General features: G+C 46.4%; 6 protein-coding genes across 6 annotated transcripts; 2 read left to right on the forward strand and 4 right to left on the reverse strand.

The window, feature by feature from the left end:
* Positions 1 to 24: 24 nt before the first annotated feature.
* On the forward strand, positions 25 to 851 carry JR316_0009623 (Guanine nucleotide-binding protein alpha-4 subunit; the record flags this gene model as incomplete). The annotated part of the gene is made up of 7 exons (XM_047895316.1): positions 25 to 89; positions 147 to 192; positions 252 to 432; positions 505 to 522; positions 585 to 649; positions 713 to 746; positions 799 to 851. 7 exons carry the CDS (start codon positions 25 to 27, stop codon positions 849 to 851), a joined length of 462 nt encoding a protein of 153 aa, XP_047745035.1.
* A 310-nt stretch (positions 852 to 1,161) lies between these two features.
* Positions 1,162 to 1,977, reverse strand: JR316_0009624 (uncharacterized protein; the record flags this gene model as incomplete). The annotated part of the gene is made up of 1 exon (XM_047895317.1): positions 1,162 to 1,977. One exon carries the CDS (start codon positions 1,975 to 1,977, stop codon positions 1,162 to 1,164), a length of 816 nt encoding a protein of 271 aa, XP_047745036.1.
* A 3,589-nt stretch (positions 1,978 to 5,566) lies between these two features.
* On the reverse strand, positions 5,567 to 7,273 carry JR316_0009625 (uncharacterized protein; the record flags this gene model as incomplete). The annotated part of the gene is made up of 4 exons (XM_047895318.1): positions 5,567 to 5,708; positions 5,763 to 6,257; positions 6,719 to 7,050; positions 7,130 to 7,273. 4 exons carry the CDS (start codon positions 7,271 to 7,273, stop codon positions 5,567 to 5,569), a joined length of 1,113 nt encoding a protein of 370 aa, XP_047745037.1.
* Positions 7,274 to 7,822: 549 nt separating this feature from the next.
* On the reverse strand, positions 7,823 to 12,201 carry JR316_0009626 (ATP-binding cassette sub-family D member 1; the record flags this gene model as incomplete). Its single annotated transcript, XM_047895319.1, has 8 exons — positions 7,823 to 8,399; positions 8,885 to 8,975; positions 9,045 to 10,271; positions 10,444 to 10,648; positions 10,763 to 11,075; positions 11,184 to 11,368; positions 11,467 to 11,811; positions 11,875 to 12,201. 8 exons carry the CDS (start codon positions 12,199 to 12,201, stop codon positions 7,823 to 7,825), a joined length of 3,270 nt encoding a protein of 1,089 aa, XP_047745038.1.
* A 1,751-nt stretch (positions 12,202 to 13,952) lies between these two features.
* Positions 13,953 to 15,644, reverse strand: JR316_0009627 (uncharacterized protein; the record flags this gene model as incomplete). Its single annotated transcript, XM_047895320.1, has 7 exons — positions 13,953 to 14,000; positions 14,054 to 14,194; positions 14,343 to 14,546; positions 14,955 to 14,997; positions 15,040 to 15,230; positions 15,283 to 15,579; positions 15,639 to 15,644. 7 exons carry the CDS (start codon positions 15,642 to 15,644, stop codon positions 13,953 to 13,955), a joined length of 930 nt encoding a protein of 309 aa, XP_047745039.1.
* Positions 15,645 to 16,319: 675 nt separating this feature from the next.
* On the forward strand, positions 16,320 to 16,698 carry JR316_0009628 (uncharacterized protein; the record flags this gene model as incomplete). The annotated part of the gene is made up of 2 exons (XM_047895321.1): positions 16,320 to 16,325; positions 16,375 to 16,698. The coding sequence occupies 2 exons, from the start codon at positions 16,320 to 16,322 to the stop codon at positions 16,696 to 16,698; spliced, it is 330 nt and encodes a 109-aa protein (XP_047745040.1).
* Between the last annotated feature and the right edge of the window lie 986 nt (positions 16,699 to 17,684).

A 17,684-nucleotide genomic window follows, 5' to 3' on the forward strand; every position in this document is an offset into this window, starting at 1 on the left:
ATCTACCCCATTAAATCATTCCTAATGTTAGCTGCCTGGGCTCCCTACTTCGACGATATGGATGCTATCATTTTCCTTGCGCCAATAAGGTGGGTGCCTAGTCATTTGTAAGCCTAACCTTTTCTGAATCTCATGGGATCCGGCAGTTGCTTTGATCAGGTTCTTGAGGAAGATCACAAAGTCAATAGATTGGTGCGTTGGGGACACCCACTGGATCTTTCCCGGCCCGACTTACTCGAGTCGTTTCACAGGAAGATTCCTTTAAGCTGTGGACATTGATTGTTTCAAATGAACTTCTCAAGAACACCAACCTGATATTATTCTTAAACAAGATCGACATTCTGCGCACGAAACTCTCATCTGGAGTTCTAATGAAGGACTATGTCGTGTCATATGGTGATCGTCCAAATGATGTCGACCATACAGCGGCATGTGAGTCATCTGTCTTCTCTCCATCTACTTTAATAGAACGTTTTGCGGCATACGCTAATCAAAGTTTGGCAGACCTGCGGAGGAAGTTTGGTAAGCGAGTTTTACTGCGCTCTATTCTGTTTCTTCGGGTCTCTTGACATTTTTACTCTCAGGGGGTATTTTACATGAGCGATCCCCATCAACTCGTGTTTTCTATTGCCATTTTACGACAGTCACAGTGAGTATAGCAATAAGCCTCATACGGGTAAAGAACTCACATATCTGTTATCCCTTTCTCCAGGATACCAAGTCGACAAAGTTGATTCTCACAAATCGTGTGTATTTTTGTCTATTTTCATCTGTCAGTGACCTTAATAATTTTCGTAGTTAAAGACATGTTGATGCGGCAAAACCTACTGAAAACCAATCTTATTAACTGAGTCAATTTATCGAATATTTACCCGGGCGTACTATCGTTATATTTTCACTTGTAGTATATATAAGATGCATACAGACTTCACGAGGTCCTACAGCAAGTATATGGTATCGGAGGTAGGTATGAGCATTCTCTATAGTATGTTTGGAGCATGGGAATTGTATTGAAGGCCTACCTGTCAACAGTCAAAACGAGGGTGAGTGTTTGGAGGGAGTCAGTCGATGGAGTATGAAGTGAAACGGCTGTAAGTCCATTCGGAGAAAAGATAGCTCCAGATAATCCTTCAGTTTGCTGGCTCCCTTAAGGAACCGACCTCATGATTCACATCTTGATGCATCTACGCTCGCTTCAAGCGGGTCCGTATAGGGTATCTGATTCGGTAACCTTGTATTTCGCCACCATAGTGCTGGACGACCGTGTTGCCCTAACATATGCCTTTCCCAACGTACTTCCATTTGACCCTGTAAAAGTCCTTGAGCACCCGATAGAGCAGGGTTGCACACCGCTGCACCGGGACCAACGAAGGTTTGGGGAGACTCGAGTCCACCTTCTGACTCAGGATCTGAAGTACGGTTATCATCCACAGGAGGTAGGTGCAGCATAAAGAAAGGTATCGGCGACGAGTGAGCACGCAGGAGCGCGGATTTGGTGAAAGGCGATTCGGAAATCAGGAGGGCCACCATCGGAATATGGGCTTGCCCAGGAATAGACACGTCCGGCTTTTCTTCATCAACAAGCCCAGGGAGAGTCGACGGCATGGTTATGAAGCGGTACAGAACGCCTTCAAGCTCGCGAACGAAACTCGGTCCCATTTTCTTCTTTTCCGCTTTGCATTGTCCCAGGACGCGTATCCGTCGCCTTTTGGTATATGCCGTTGAGCCTGCCGTATCGTCATCATACGGAAGCCACCACCAGCCCACAAGGTCAATTCCACCGTCTTCTTTCCCTCCAACGCGTTTGAGAGACATGGACATCGTCTGTTCCAATAGTGCAAGGGATCGTTCTTCAAACGCAGTGCCTTTGTGGACTGTACTGACTTCGGTCGAGAACAAACATTTCAATACGCGTTTGCAGCATACAGACCGAAAAACTCGATGGAGATTTAGCAGGGTTCCCCCTCTTCTGAGCATGCTGCAAGACTCTAAGAACATATTTTTGGGTTAGCAAAGCTGTCGTTTCGCTGGGATATGCGGATAAAGACAGAAAGCACCTGATTTTCCAGCGTATGAAAACGGTATATGTTCACTCAAAATGGTGGGACTTCCCCAAAGCACGGAACAGAAGAGATTTATGGCAAACGCGAGGGAGATTCATGGTCAACACTCTTTGGCGACACAAAAAGTTCATCCACGACAAATTAGTCACATGTGATCAGTTTGAAATATCACATGACTGTGCCGCGTGTCGCGTCGACGAAACACGCCGCCCATAACAAATCATCGGAGTGCGCGTAACTTGTTTGCAGTACCTGCATTCTCTCAAAAAAGAGTTACATTTTGTTTATAATGCAATGACGCTCGGTCGAGCAATTAAACATTCAATAGGCGGACCATTAAACGAAGTACGAGTACCGATTATACAAATAAATAACAAATAAAGTCAAAACCACAGATACTAAATTAATTGAACCCGGAGGCCAGCCTTGTGTGACTCTCTAAATATCTCTGAAAGATCAGGAGTTGGAAACGTATCGCCGTTCTGAAACCGAATCACGCAATCTTTAGGAAGTTGCATACGAGCCAGCGCGCTGTCTACGCCTCCCCAAAAGATTAATTTTAAAACTTTATTTGAGGAAGAATCTGAGGGAATATGTGCAGCGACTTCAGCGGGGCTGACGGCGTGTACGAAGGATATAAGCTTGAGCTTCGTGGGATTGGGGACTGTCGCAAGTATGTTCATGATTCGAGTAGCAAACACGAAAGTATCGATACCAGTTTGTGAACCATGGATTGAAAGTGAAGTGAGATTGGAAAGCATGTTGAGACTGATATATTCAGGGACAGGAATTCTGTAGCCTGGACATATTGATATTGAATACATTACTCAGTGAAACCACAGGCCAGTGAACATGGAAGAAAGCTGACCTTCGACTCCAGGTAGCCTCAACCGTATGGAAAATTTGGTCATGTAATTTAGGGGAAGCAAATCCGGCCTGTGGCATAACCATTGCCATGGTCCTTCGTGAACATCAAGATGTCTGATACTATCAAGGACGAACACAGTTGGGAGGCTCACGGTCGCCGAAGAGACGGCCGCCATGTTCCTACACTTTAAGAGAGATTGGAGAGATCTTCCTGAGCCGAGTACCAAGCTTGTGAGGGAAGGAACCGAGCTACTGTTTAAGACAGGATACGATAACGAAGGTGAAAGTGTTGAGCCCCCGGAAAGCTCTAACCGAGTAAGCGTCGAACAGCTTGAAATGAGGAGTGGATCGAAGTTAAATATTTCATGGAGGACGATTGTCTCTACCGGGAATGAACCAAGGATCGAAGAGACTAGGGATCGCGAATGTTCAGAAATGTCCCAATTTTCCTTCAGGTTTCCGGAAACGGCACCTTCGGTGGCGACTGTGAGTGCCTTGACATTTCTGAACATGGTCACTATGTCGAGGATGGGATGGGGATCGCTGGAGTATGTACTGACATTGCCGCCACCCCTTTCCATGAGACGAAGTTTCAGAGTAACGTCCACGGCTCTGACATAGGTAATAAGGTACGGTGTGCCCTTTAACGTTGACACGAGATCGCACTCCCGAGAAGTGACAGGAAGTGCGAGTTTGATTCTGGAAAAAAGATGAAATCGCGTTCGAGGAGAAAAAGAGCGAGAGACGTAAGAGCATGCTTTGAGTGTGTCGTAGTCATCCCAAATCTGGTCGATGATATGGTCAATGAGCTCCTGTGGGAGATGTAAAGGGTGCTGTTGACGCGGCTTCCGAAAACGGGCCAAGAGACCATTTGAGTTGTATTTGGGGGGATATTCGGGATCCCACTGGGACTGCTGTCCACCGAGCAGTTGGAATACTCGAAATTTGCTAACCATAATTAGATTGATGTCGATTCACTAGTGGATTGCGGTGTTTCGCGGTAGGTATGGTAAAGCCTAGAGCTAGACTTGGAAAGTGAGATAGCAGAGATATCTGGTGAAGTAGAGTTTTCAGAACTTGCAATAGATTAGTCGGGTACCGTAAATCATGAATCAACTGGATTCCTTCGCAAAGTCGCAGTCGAGGGGCTTGCCAAAGGGAAGCGGCCAAGGGTTATGATTTTTAGGATGAATATAATCTTCACTCCTGACTCCGATTAAGGCGGCGCCTCTAACAAAACTTACCCCTCTCGGTGTATGTCTCGGATCCTTTCTCATAAACCTTGACGTTGACAATGACAGTTCGCTTCATTTTCTGCCATGTTTACAGGGAAGTGCCGATTCGGCTAGGTTTCATTGCAACCACTTGTGGTCTCTAAATTCAGCCATGAAAATCATATCAATTAAATATAAAGGTATGTATACACTTGGTATCAGTTGAAATCGGAAAATCGCACCCTCCAGCATTATTAGGAATCGTCTTTGGGCATTGCTTTTTGTATTTGTGCTCCTGCAAATTTACTATACGGCAGACACGGGGCTAGAGATGTTTTTGCCAGTGACGAAATAACTTACGCAACTTACCTTGGCCGAATGCTTTCATCAACCCTGAATCACTTGCAGCATGCTCACGCGACTAAAATCCAGGGACAAGGAGTACAGGACAATTTCAAAGCTATCTTCGCTGACTTAATATTTAATACTAAACGAATTTATAATTAGAGTTACAGTTGAACGTTGAACGTTGAACCCCTCATAACCCATACTTTTCGGTGGACGGCTCAGGGTATGGGTTAATTACTTGCCGAATGATTGCCGAAGTTTAAAAGCCAGTTGAGCCTCCGGCGAAATTTTCTCATTTTTTGTAGCTATGAGGAGGTTTCAGTGGTACATTACCCAAATAAGCCACCGGTGTACTAAATTTTGACACAAAATTAAAGGTCCCAGCCTATATATGGTACATAAAACCTATGGGTTTTGAGAGCGAAGGGGTATGGGTTATGGGTTATTGCGGACTTATGGGTTATGGTGTGCAATTCCCTGCGAACCAAGTTGGTGGACAGCTGATGCTATGGGTTATGAGGGGTTATGGGTTTTGAGAGGTATGGGTTAAGAGGGGTTAGTCCAGCCACCATAGACCATTGTAACTTTACACCACTGATGCATTTTGACTAACTTCAATAAGTTGGAAGGCTTTATTCCAACTTTTCCCTAAATCAGCAAAAAAAAAAATAAACATGGTGCTCTTGAATTTTGTGTGATGGTATTAGGTTGAGTCTAAGATATAAACCACCTTGTTACACTTCTCAGATCGCAACGGGAGTCATGGACATTTCGATTCATAAAACAGAACTACTCAGATGATTGATTAGATTAGATGATCATGATGTCCTATTCAAATGCTACATCAAATTGGACAAAAAAAAACACCTATGAAGAGTGAAGATTGAAAGGGAAGATGTTTTGTGGTGACTTGGTAGAAAAGAAATAAAAATACAGCAGAAAAGGAATTCAAATAGCATCGCAGAGTCAAGCATACTGTGTATGTACTTGATGTCTTCATCATGAGCCTCAATGTTTTGCATTAGTTTTCGCATCGTAAACCCTCTGACTACAGGAGCTACCGTCCGGTATAATCTAGGTCGATTTGCTTGAACTCGCAGTTGCATCTACTAGTGCTATTGGGACGAAGTCTCTCGATGCATTACTCCCCTCCATGTTTATGGCAGACTTTGTGAAGGGGCTCGGGGTCGTAACGGAATCGGAAATGCTGGCTATCCTGTGAGATGACACATTAGAGATACTGAGAATCCGTTCTTTATTTTCCAAGCACCTTGCTGTATTTTGGGAATGAGCTCGTCGATAAAGAATACTCATAGGTATCAATCTGGGCGGAGGAACAGTGCGAGCGGTTTGGATGTCTTTGAAAGAAGAATCAATATCAGCAGACACAGTCGGTGAGGTGCTGGGTGGCATGTCAGAACTAGCCGAAGCTCCAAGTTCTGCATGCGTTGTTGAATTAAATCGCGTTTCACCATCGTTACTGCTGTTATGATGAAATTCTGGGACCGCGGCCGCCGAATTAATATGCGTGCAGTGTACAAAGGGTACATGCGCCGGCGATGATGCAGCAGCTGGCGAAGCGTCGTCGTCGAGGGGGCCTGCGGATGTGTCGGTACGTATTACGCCTGTGATACTGTCAAACTGGAGGGGCATCTGGCTCTTCACAGATATTGTTTGCATGGCGTTCGTGTTCATGAAGCTCGAGCTTGGTGTTCGAACACTGGCGGACGCCGAGTTGAGGTCAGCGCCAGTGTATGGCACGCCGCTGGCCAGTGCAAGATGTGTTAGAAAAAAAAGAAAACTTGCATGATCATTCGTGCACGGGGTTTTATTTAAGTAGACAATATTTACCTTATTGTAGAATGGCGGTTACTGGGACGCCGCCATTCGGATAACCCGCTCATAGAACGTTGCAAGCCAGGCCGCGAGCCTGCCACGCGTGGTGTGTGCACGGAACCAGGCTCAACAACAAATTTCTCGGTGCTTGTTGGACTTAACCTGTCAGGAAAAGTAGAATGATGAACTCTTTTTAAGCTTCTCCTTTTTATTTTTATATTCTTATTTGAATATAAATATGGTTCAGGAGATGGGAACCATCCTAGTTGTTCTACCGTGCCAACATCAGCTTCCAGGCGATATATGAAAGCCATGTACCTAACAACATGATCATTCTTAGATGTTCAAGTTTCATAGATCTTTGTACTTATACCTAGTAACTCTACTTACCGTTTCAACCTTTCAATTCTAGCTTCGAAGTGCGGCGGCGATGGCTGGGTAACACAAATTCGACATATGCATGTTTCACCTGACGTTAATTCCTGTTCGCAAATTTTGCACAATTTTGGTAATGCATATGTTGACATGGGGAGTGGTTTGGGTAGCTTTGGCTCTCTTGAACGATCGGGGCTTGTCTCTTCCAGATTGTTGCGGGAGAGTGATTTTTTATCCAAAGGTAACTCTGGAGGAGCCTGTGAACCGTGTAACTCTGAAGGATCGGTCTTCTCCAAGTTGGCCTTTGTGCAAGTACAAGCTATGGAGGCCTTGTCTCCGGAGCCCTGCTGAACCACACACATATAAATATACAGGACGCAACGTAAGTAAGGGACATCTGATTTACGAGAAGTAAAGATACTTCACTTTCAAGCGATTGTAGCATACAAAGCATTCCTTCCTGAGATCGTTGATGTCATCTGGGACTGCATGATCCTTTGGGAGTCGTCGTCTATATGGTTCAAAGTTCACTTGGTCCTTTTGCGCTGGACTGGACGTATCTTTGAGCATGGTGGAGAACCACTGTTAAGGGAGGTGGGGCATTCAGATGTACGTCCATAGTATATATACAGGTTGTATAATTACATGCAAGGCAGTGCCTCCAAAATTGGCTATCTTAATGGGTGCAATAGTGTATACAGAACAATAAGTACCAATTCTTACATGGGCGGAATTCCCGTGTCGAGCGATATAATACAGAGAACGTTACATGTGGGTGGAGATACTTCTTTCTTCTCTTTTTGTTCCCAAGAAGATAAGCCCTGCCCTGTGGGATTACAATACTGTTACACGAGTCTGAGGATGTAAAATATTTTTCCCGAGGTAGGTATAGAATTGATTAGGTCATTATTGTGAAAGTGCGAGTTCCGATTAGATAAAAGAATAAAAACAACTATGAACAGTGAGGAAGAAAAAGGAATAGGAAAGTGGGTGTACCGTATTGACCACATAGTACAGAAAGAATGAATGAAAGAAAAATAACAGACAAGGAGAAGTAAAATCACAAAAAGTAAATTATAGTATAACTGCAAGTATCTTAGTTTAAATCATGACGCGCGTCTAAGCAAAAGTCATCTCCTCCTCAACATCCAGAGGCATAGAGAGCATCTCCTCCGGGTCAACTGCGTCCTCAAACCCAACAGACAGCGCCTCCGCTTCTGTCCCCACACTTTCCACCTCCACCTCCCCCTCAGCTTCTATGTCTCCCGCATCTGCATCGCTCCACGACGTACTCTCCGACTCAAGGTCGCGCTCAGATCCCTCTGGTTCACGATAATCATACACATACACCTCCTCCTTCATCTCCTCCTCACGCAACCTCGCCTCCTCCTCCTCATCGCGGTCCCCTTCCTCATCCACACCCTCTCTATGAGTATGAATAGAACCGGTATGCTCATGCTCACCCTCACCCTCGCCAACACCCTCCTGTACACCCAACAAACCCTCCAGTTCCCTCACCCTCTTCTCCCACCCTTCAACCTCCTTAAGCCTTTCCTCTAGCACACCAATCTCCTTCTCGAGAGACATGCGCTCCTCTTTCGTGCCGACACGCGCGAGGGTCCAGCGACCAGGAGAGGTGGGGTCCGTGGGGCCGTGTAGAGTAAGTAGCTGTTTGTGGTATTTCATCAAGGATGGGCTGGTGGTTACAGATTAGGGTTAGGGTTAAGGTTGATGAAGGTTTCGAATGAGGAGGGGGATGGGGAGGGAGGTTGAAGATGATATTCCAAACCGATGAGAATGGGGAACAGGGTGGAAAAAAATGAGGAAGACATTTCGTCAGCTTTAGTTCCTTGGTCACAATTTTTAAAGAGAGTAATATGAAATACCCGTGAACCAGACAAAAAGGGAGCCGGAAAGAACGGAAAAGAAAGGACGAAACACGCTCAGAATACAAGAAAAAGGTGAACAACAAAATCGGTGATGAACCCTGGTTTAGGAACATTAATTTCCCAAAGGAGGTACAATGACCTTCTTATAAAAACGCCGATTTATGACGCAACCACAGGGACACAATGGCACGGATAGGGAACTTCTCAAGTTCAAAATCAAAGAGAAACGAAAAAAAGAATAAAAGCAGCGGGAAGGAGGAAAAACACAAAACACAGAAAACAAATCACATACCGGAGTGAAATCGTGATGAGCGTGATATCCAGCGCCTTGGCCGCCTCGTACATTCTTCCTTCCACATCGCTCGACACCGCACTTGTGCACTCTAAACAATAGGTTAAAAATGTATATCCAAAGATAAAAAGGAAAAGAGAAATAAATAAATAACACATACCATCCAAAACCGCAAACCTAGGCCTCCACCACAACACTCTTGCCATCGCCATCCTCTGCTTCTCCCCACCACTCAACACATCTCTCCACTCCTTCCTGACATGCAGCCCTCCCTCTCTCCCCACGAGGTACCCTAAGTGCACCTTCTCAAGGATATTATGGATCTCCGCTAGCGCTGCATTGCTGGGCATCTGCACAAGTGAGGAAGGGGGTGGGGGGAGAAGCGTGGATGAGATAAGATTTGTGAGCGATGCGACGGAGGACGAGCGCGAGAGCAGTGTGGGACGGGTCGGGGTAGCGGGTGTAGGCGGGTACGAAGGGTCATTCCAATGCGACTGCGATTGCTGAGCGTTGGCGCTGAACATGGACGTCATGCGCACGAACGACGCGTATGAGCATGGGTAGATGATCTGCTCGAGCAAGCTCCCCGCGACCATGTACGCGCGCTGGGGTACCACGTACAGCGTCGGGCGTGGCCTCCAGTGCTCCCGCTCATGTTTCAGCGCCTCCGCTCCCTTACCTCCTGCCCCAGCTCCAACTGCACCACCAAATCGCGCTCCAGCGTCCACCTCCCGTGCGCGCAAGAACGCCGCACGGCGGAACAACACATCCGCCTCGGTCTCATCGCGTGGCATCTGCACATGAGGTTCCCCCTCCCCATTTACACCATCAGACGAGGGAGCAGGATCCCACAGCCCAGCAAGCACGCGCGCAACAGCTGTTTTCCCAACCCCATTGCTTCCAGTGATCATAAGATGCTCGCCACGTGCGATACGCAGCGTCAGGTTCTTCACTAGCGGCGGGTCCTCACGCGCACCTTCGCCTCTGCCTTCTTTGACTTCGTCTTGTTGCTTTTCCTTCTCCTTCTCCTTCTCCTTCTCCTTGCCCTTACCTTTACCCTCATGCTTCTCCTTATCATTATCGGAGGCAAATGCAGCACTCTCCAAAGCGCCCCTCACAACCCTCGGCACACGCACATCCACCCCGGTCAAACTCACCGCTTCCACCTCCTCCACCTCCACTCCCATTGCTTCTCCTTCGGCGTCACCAACACCCGCACCATCAACGCACCGTACACCCCGCCCGCTCGGCATGTTCAACAGCGTCGACACCAAGACATACAGTCTCGCTGTCAGCCCCGCAAGTTCGAGCAGGTCCTTGTACGCATACATCAGCCGCCCGCCCGCGTCGGCTAGGGAGAGCAGCAGCCGACGGTTAGATATGTATGCTATTTGCGGTCACGTTCGCATTTTGGATTTGTAAGAGTAGGGCATCATCGTGGATGGTGTAGGGTAAGGGGGAGGCAGGAAGGAAGGCAAAACAAGAGATGGATAGGAAAGGGAAGGATGGGAAGAAATCAACACTCATTATTTCAATCAAGAAACAGCCAAAAAACTCACTCTCCGTTCGTCCAGCGACCGCTTCATCCCGGTCTCGCCTCATCCTCTCCGCTCCATCAGCACCACGGACATTATCACCAACACCAACTCCCAACGAGCGTTTCGCACGCGTGTACAAAATAGGCACGGCAATGAGTGCATATCCGGCAGCGGACCAGAGGTACTTGATCACATAGTCCTCTGTCCATTCATACGCGATGCGGATCTGTTGAAAAATAACGATACGAGATACACACCGCGCAGATGAGCATTGGAGACCAAGATTAAAGCAATAACCGTGAAAACGGAGAAAGGAATGAAAATGAATAAAAAAACACACCTTGTAAACTTTATTAACATGTCTAATTAACTTCGCATACACACCCAGCACAATCTCCTTCTCCCTCTTGCCGCCATCATAAAACGCCACCTCTTCCGCCTCCCTCCCGACTCTTCCCACACCCATGCGGTACTCGCCTTCAAGACGTGCTTCCGTAGCAGCGAGGGCACCGAAGGAGGGTGTCACAAAGCGAAGGATCGAAACGGTCGTGTAGTAGTTAAGGAAGAGGAGAATTGTTCCGCGTACACCAAGAGAACGGGAGAGCTGGGAGGTGAACAGGAGGAGGTCGAGGGAGGGTTTAAGGACATTGCCGCTGTGTTTCGGTAAGGTTGAGGCGCCAGGCGCAAGGTGCAATGTCAAAATCAAATCAGGTTCGATTGAGATACCAGAAAAAAGAAAGATAGAAGAAGGATATACGCACTATACACCACTCAGCGCGTTCGCCCACGCGTCGACATCCGCGGTCAGATACTGGTCTACCCCGTCAAGATATCCCGGCGCGCGGAAGTAGCGCAGTGCTGGATGCGACGCCAGGTATAGGTCGTGCAGGTACCGCGTCATGCGCGTGCGGAGGCGCAGCGCCAGGAGCGACTGGAAATGCCGGATCTGTGTACATGTTGACATGTGCGTATGCGTGTGAGGGGGGGGATAGATTAGATTTCAGGTTTTAGGCAAAGCTAAATGTAAAGTAAAAGACCACTGACCATCGAGTTCGTAAACGTGCTGGGTATCGCCAGCACAAACCACCACCCCAAACCCCTCAGAAACGCGCGCCCATCACCCTTCACCAGATCACGCACAATCCTCCCATCCAGCCTCGCAACCAAGATGCTCAGTACGGTCCGCAGGACGAGGAAGCTAGAATGTAGAACGACGATGCCGGCCTCAGGAGACGTTGCAGATGGAATGGCGATGCGGCCAAGAAGTGCTGTGAGCTGGGAAAGGAAGGAAAGGGAGAGAGAGGGTTTGCGGAGTGTTGATTCTGATAGAGGGGGGAAGAAGGGAGTGTCGGATGTGAATTTTGATGTCGGGGTGGTGTGTATTGGAACCTAGAGAAAGACATGTCCATCTTCAGTGGATTTGGAATGAGCACGAAAAGAACCCAAACGCACCTTCAAAATCCGCTCGCGATACGGGACCAACAGTGTTTTACCCCCACTCCCATCCGGATCCTCGACATACACCTGCTGCAACACCCGGTCCATCTCCTCCCTCGTCAACTTGCGCTTCAGCTTCATGCGCAACTTGTCTCTCAACTTCTTCACATTTTCCTGGATCGCAGTGTATGCAGAGAAGGTGAGGCCTGCGGCGCGCGAGCGAAGCAGGATGAGGACGAGAAAGGCGAGGACGTATGGGCGCCGTGTCAGCGTTGGCGGAAGCGGGAGGGGATGTATGGGGACGCGCATGCCGAGGATTGGTTTGGAGTGGACGTTCGTCATTGTGCTGGGTGCTTTTAGGTGGGTTTTAGTATGTTGCTGTAGTATTATAGTTGGTATATGCGCCCTATATTTTGCTGACGCAAATAAATTGTCGTGTAAATCGACGCAATGAAACCTAAAATTTGAGACTTGGACCCCCGCGCAGTGAAAAGTGCAAAATGACGAGTGGTAGATGTCGATATGGCTGTCTCCCGTGTGGCAGAAGCAATACCAATGCAATCGTTACCGCCCGCACTCCAGAATCCAAAATCCCAGAATCGATGGCCGGAACTAGAAACTCGAAAAACTTGAAGATTGATCGCTCTATACACCAACTCTTAAGACTGGTTGTACTCCAATGATCAGCTCTGCTTTCCGTCTGCAAATCCAAGTCCGGGGTCAAAAACACGCCTCAGACACAAGAGAAGCCTGCGATACGATGCGATGAGATCAGAATAAGCCTGATTCCACCTGTTCCGCTCAGCTATTACAGGAATAGAAACTGAGGGGGATCCTGGGTGATAGTGGTGGTGGAGGATACGAGAGATGGGTTGCGCTACACTCTTACCCGCGAAGCCTCGAGTGGGGGACGGGATTTACATGTGAAATCGCCCCCGGTTCTTGGCGTGCGCGTGCGTATGGCACGTGCGTATGCGTCATGTGCCCGGGTTTCGGGACGGATATAACTGCCGCGGTTTGCCGAATTTGTTTAATGGGGCTATTATTCGCGTGGCTGAACAACTTCCGACACCCCACATTGAGTGCACTATACAAATATCGGTATTCCGCCACATACTGATCTAGGTACGTTATTTTTCGCCCTCTATTATTTAGTTATGGCCTGTAAGAAAGGCAATAAATTCAATACTTTGCATAACTAGAATGACCGCGGTGTTTGGCCTTGGCTAGCACATTGATGACACGAGAGGAAGTGAACTAGGATAGGTAAGCTGCTTGTAAAAAGATCCAGAGTGCTTACGCTCACCCATTAAACCCAAACCAAATTTTGGTATGCGCTCAGCACGGCGGGCGGTTGAATAGACATTATAACACACACCAGAGAACGAGAGCTAGAATCTCCAAGTGAAGATAGAAGCAAAACAGACACTGGGTGTAGATATATCAGAAAAAGATATATGGCAAACGATAAGACGAAAGGATTTAGCACGAACCACAAGGTACTTCCTGTGTATGCTGATGCACGACGCATATATCATAGGTACGAACTGGCTACGCGACGGATTCAGTGAGCAATACAGGGCGAGAAGCCGGTGTAAAATATCTGACTTATTAGAAACCATGGACCACATCCTGTTTGAATGCAACTCAGCTGAGCGTCGCAAAGTGTGCACTCTGGCAAAGGAACTGTGGGACCTCAGGAAAGATGAATGCGAAAACGAGTGGCCAAACCCATCTTTAGGAGCTTTGATATAGCAGCCAACAAGGTGGTCTTCAAATCACACCGGTGGAGAGACACCTCCCCGACGACACGTCTGTACGGACATCAGGCAAGCAAAAAATCGCCGAACCTGGAAAATCTTTGATGAAATGTACAAATGACGGACACAGTTGTAGCAATGTAGTAGATACACCCAGAGAAATTTTAGATATGATTTTACGACCGAAATAGGAGCTTGCAGCGAAGTTTGAATACCATGGACATAACGCCCGAAAAAAATCTCCGGATCCGAGGTATAATGTGGGGATTATATCGTGCTGAGCGTCGGTATATGGCACGAAGGGTTTTCAGATGCCAGGGAATGGGCGGCGTCCTATACACCTTCCACTTTTCCATCAAGGCCGGAGGCATCTGCCGCCACCTATTATAAGTCGAGTAATCTTCGTACTTATAACGACCTTGGCAAATTGCGACTTCTAGCTCCTTCTGCGTTAACTCTGAAAGGTTTTGCTCGAAAAATTTCAAAGCTTCAGCCGCAGTAAACCGTCGTTTAAGATCCCAGGTTGTCATCATATCTAGCAGAGGTGCTAAGACAGGAAGATACTCTGTGTGGTACTATAATTATACTCTTTAGCGCCAGCACAATATAGAAGTAAACACAGAAGTGTACCTGATATTCTAAACACAATGAAACACCCAAAGCCCCCACATCACCAACAAATGGGCTATAATCGTGTTCCCCAGCAGCCGTGTCATTACTTACGTTGTATGTTCCCCAAAATCGCTGGTAAGGCAATCGAAATTTAGTCCTATCAGCGTCTGGTGCCAGCATGACTGAAAAGTCAAAGTCAATGAGGGCGTACAACAGGCGCCTTTCGGTGCGCAGTGTACCACGCTGATGGTACCCATCCGGTGAAAATCGTGAATCTGCAAAATGGTTCACTACAACGTTTGCATCCCTAATGTCCTGTCAAAAGTATGTCAAAAATCTAGAAATTGAGCTTGAATTGCTTTAAAGCTAACCCCATGCGAGATGTTATTATCATGGAGATAGGCTAGACTCTGTCATATAGCTAGGTTACACTGCTGGCGCTGATACATATTTGATAGAAAAATATGTATCGGTAATTATGTTTCCTGTTGGTTTTTGACGTATTTTTCTCGTATATAGAGTTCGGGGTTACCCAATTAGGGAAGCCCGAAGTCTATATTCCAATAAAATACGTCAAAAAAATGTAGGAAACATAATTATTGGGTCTTATTTTCTTTGAAAATATGTATGAGCGCCAGCGGTGTTAGCAAGGTCGCCACCAGTTTATCATTCAAATATACCTTGAGTCTCGAATAAATAATATCGGCAATCTCATACACATACCGTGGTAGAGGCTGATAAATACCAGTGCCCCATCTGCAAGCCACTTTGAGAACATACCAAAGTTGTTAAAGCAAACCAAGCTTACCTTGGCATCACCGCGAGCCAGAACCCCTCTATTGGTAGGAGATCCAGTACAGGAATAACACAGTTCTCCTTCAACGTATCCATACTTTGCTCGCTCAAAAACCGCAGTACTCGATACTCGTCTGTGTTGTCTGGCACAAGCTTGATTACAACATGTCGTTTCAGGGAGTCCTGAGCATATAGAATTTTTCCCTAGAGATGTAATATTAGAAGATTATAATGATAGTTCACAACATCCACCTACAGATGTATCAACACCAGATAGAGGTGGGTCTGTTTGGTATTCCTCAGGAATCTCCATGGTATCCATATCATGGTGAGCATATGGGAAATCGGCTTCAACAGGTCCACTTTGAGGGTCTGGTGGGAATATGGGAAACGTGGCCAATTCTTCGCCTCTGTAAACGCTGCGCTTGTACAGGGTATAACCGTGATCCTTGAACCATTTGACCACGTCGGGAGAGTCCCAGAAAGCAAATCGCTCCAATTCATCGACTTCAACGCCTTGTTCAAATGAAAAGGGAATCGTGAGCCCCGAAGACTGTTATCCATTGTTTCATGAAACTGTTCCATGTACCAATTATCATAAGGGAAACTTACCACCATGGCGAATTAGTTTACAGCACAGCGTATCTGATTAATTAATGGTAATTAGAGTTTCGGTTCGAATTGTTGTGCGACGTGGAATGACGCGTCAAGCTATGTGGAAGGTATCCCGAGGTGAAAACTGAAATAGTAACCAAACGGTAACAGACGGGAACACAGCAAGGTAATCTGTCACATCATATGCCGGGTCAGCCAAAAATGTCACGGGTAGCACTTTACAAGTGCCCTGCACCAAAATTAAAATATAAGATTGATTTCCAGCTAAATCAGATAGGTATTTACGCTACATGATCTGACTAATTGAGTTGCAGCATGTCTTTTAGTTTAACTAGAAGAACTTCAACTATTTTGTTTTCCAGTTAATATATGACAATTTCCTACAATTAATTTGAGTATCAACAGATTCAGAGATACGCTACCGGTGACTGCAAAATCAAGAAAGCATACCTCCATGCCAACAACAACCTGCAGCCAATCATGTTAATTTTACTCTTCGTTGTTCGATGGGTAGGCGCAAGGCCACGATTGGCTCATGCTGTCTGACTTTTAATCAGGCAAGGTTCGGCAAACTTCGCCAATGCCTCCGCAAAGTCCAACCAAAGTTCGACGCAAGCTCAACTCCTAGCAGACTTCTTGTAGTTATAAGACATTACCTTGAAAAAGCCCTATTTTATTATGGAGGTGAGACTTACTTCATGTGTATGCTATTGAAGCTGCTAAATTATGTTAGTCACCTCCCCTCAAAGTCACATTTTCTTTCAAGGCAGGACAAGGTGGTTCTGGCGATCCAGAGCGTCGGGAGTTCTGGGACTCCCCTGATACCATCGAATGGTTTAAGATCCGAGGATACACTCTGTACCAGCGTGGATACGCTACCTATTCGACGGGGGCAACATTGCCAACGGACTCGTCGTATCCTGTCTCCCCGCCGGAGTCCGACAGCGAATTTGTTGATGTCGAGTATCCATATTCATCGTACGACATTACGTTCAATGTCAGGAAGGGTTGCCCACCTCTATGGCTGTCCATTTGCACATTTAATACCAATCATTAAACTTTTTGTCCCATACATATAGAGAACAGTTTTATACGATCCCCACTATATATATTAATGTCTCACTCATAGAGAGCTAGTTTCCGAGCATAGAGGAAATCATCCCGATAATTGTATTTACAGAATCTTCAACTTTAATGAATGGTACATACATATATACATCTCACCCCTATATATGACATCCCGTACCATACTTTGTAATCCCCTCCCCATATATCTAACATTTTTTCCAAAGACATAGAGTTGTCGAGATGACTACCCTGCGTGCCGGCACTGCCGAATCCGTGTGGGAATTATATTTGTACCCCGCTTTGGGGTGGATAGCTACTCCTGAAGCAGCTAGGGGAATACTTTAAGTTCAGATATGCATTAAAAATTTCGAGTTTGATGATGAAACACAAAATTTGTGCGTATAGCTGACCCTGAGTAGATTGACCACCTATAACCTCAACTTCAGGTGTATTTAACCTTAACCAAACTTAACATATCTGCTACTGGCTGTTATCACAGCGCTTGGCTCAGAAAAAACACTCAATAATGCTGTATTTAGCTTACATTATAGCATTCACAATCGGTTAGTATTTGAAACTGTGTCAGTGCTTACTCTGCCTGTGTCAAGGTGAAAAAACAGCAATGTGCTGTGATTCGTCTGGCTGATTGCCGAGATATGCCGAATTCGCACGAAGGCAAGCTTGCCACGGCAGGAACGAATGCCGAAAATCACCTGTATTTCTTCGGGACGACGACAGGTAAAATCTAAGATTGCCGGAACCAGTAGATATATGTGGGGGAGCAAAAAATGTATGAAACGGCATGGGTTTCCTATGTAAGGGATTCTAATATATATATATGTGGGCTCCAAAACTATATGTATGGTACTCAAAGTTGTACCTAAGGTTGCAATATACAAATGTGTGGATATGAGATCTTTATGATTGGAAGCCTTTTCTCTATCTTCGGACACCATAAGATATAGTTATTGGAAG

This window comes from Psilocybe cubensis, chromosome 9 (genome assembly GCF_017499595.1).
Source record: "Psilocybe cubensis strain MGC-MH-2018 chromosome 9, whole genome shotgun sequence".
NCBI classification, from domain to species: domain Eukaryota; kingdom Fungi; phylum Basidiomycota; class Agaricomycetes; order Agaricales; family Agrocybaceae; genus Psilocybe; species Psilocybe cubensis.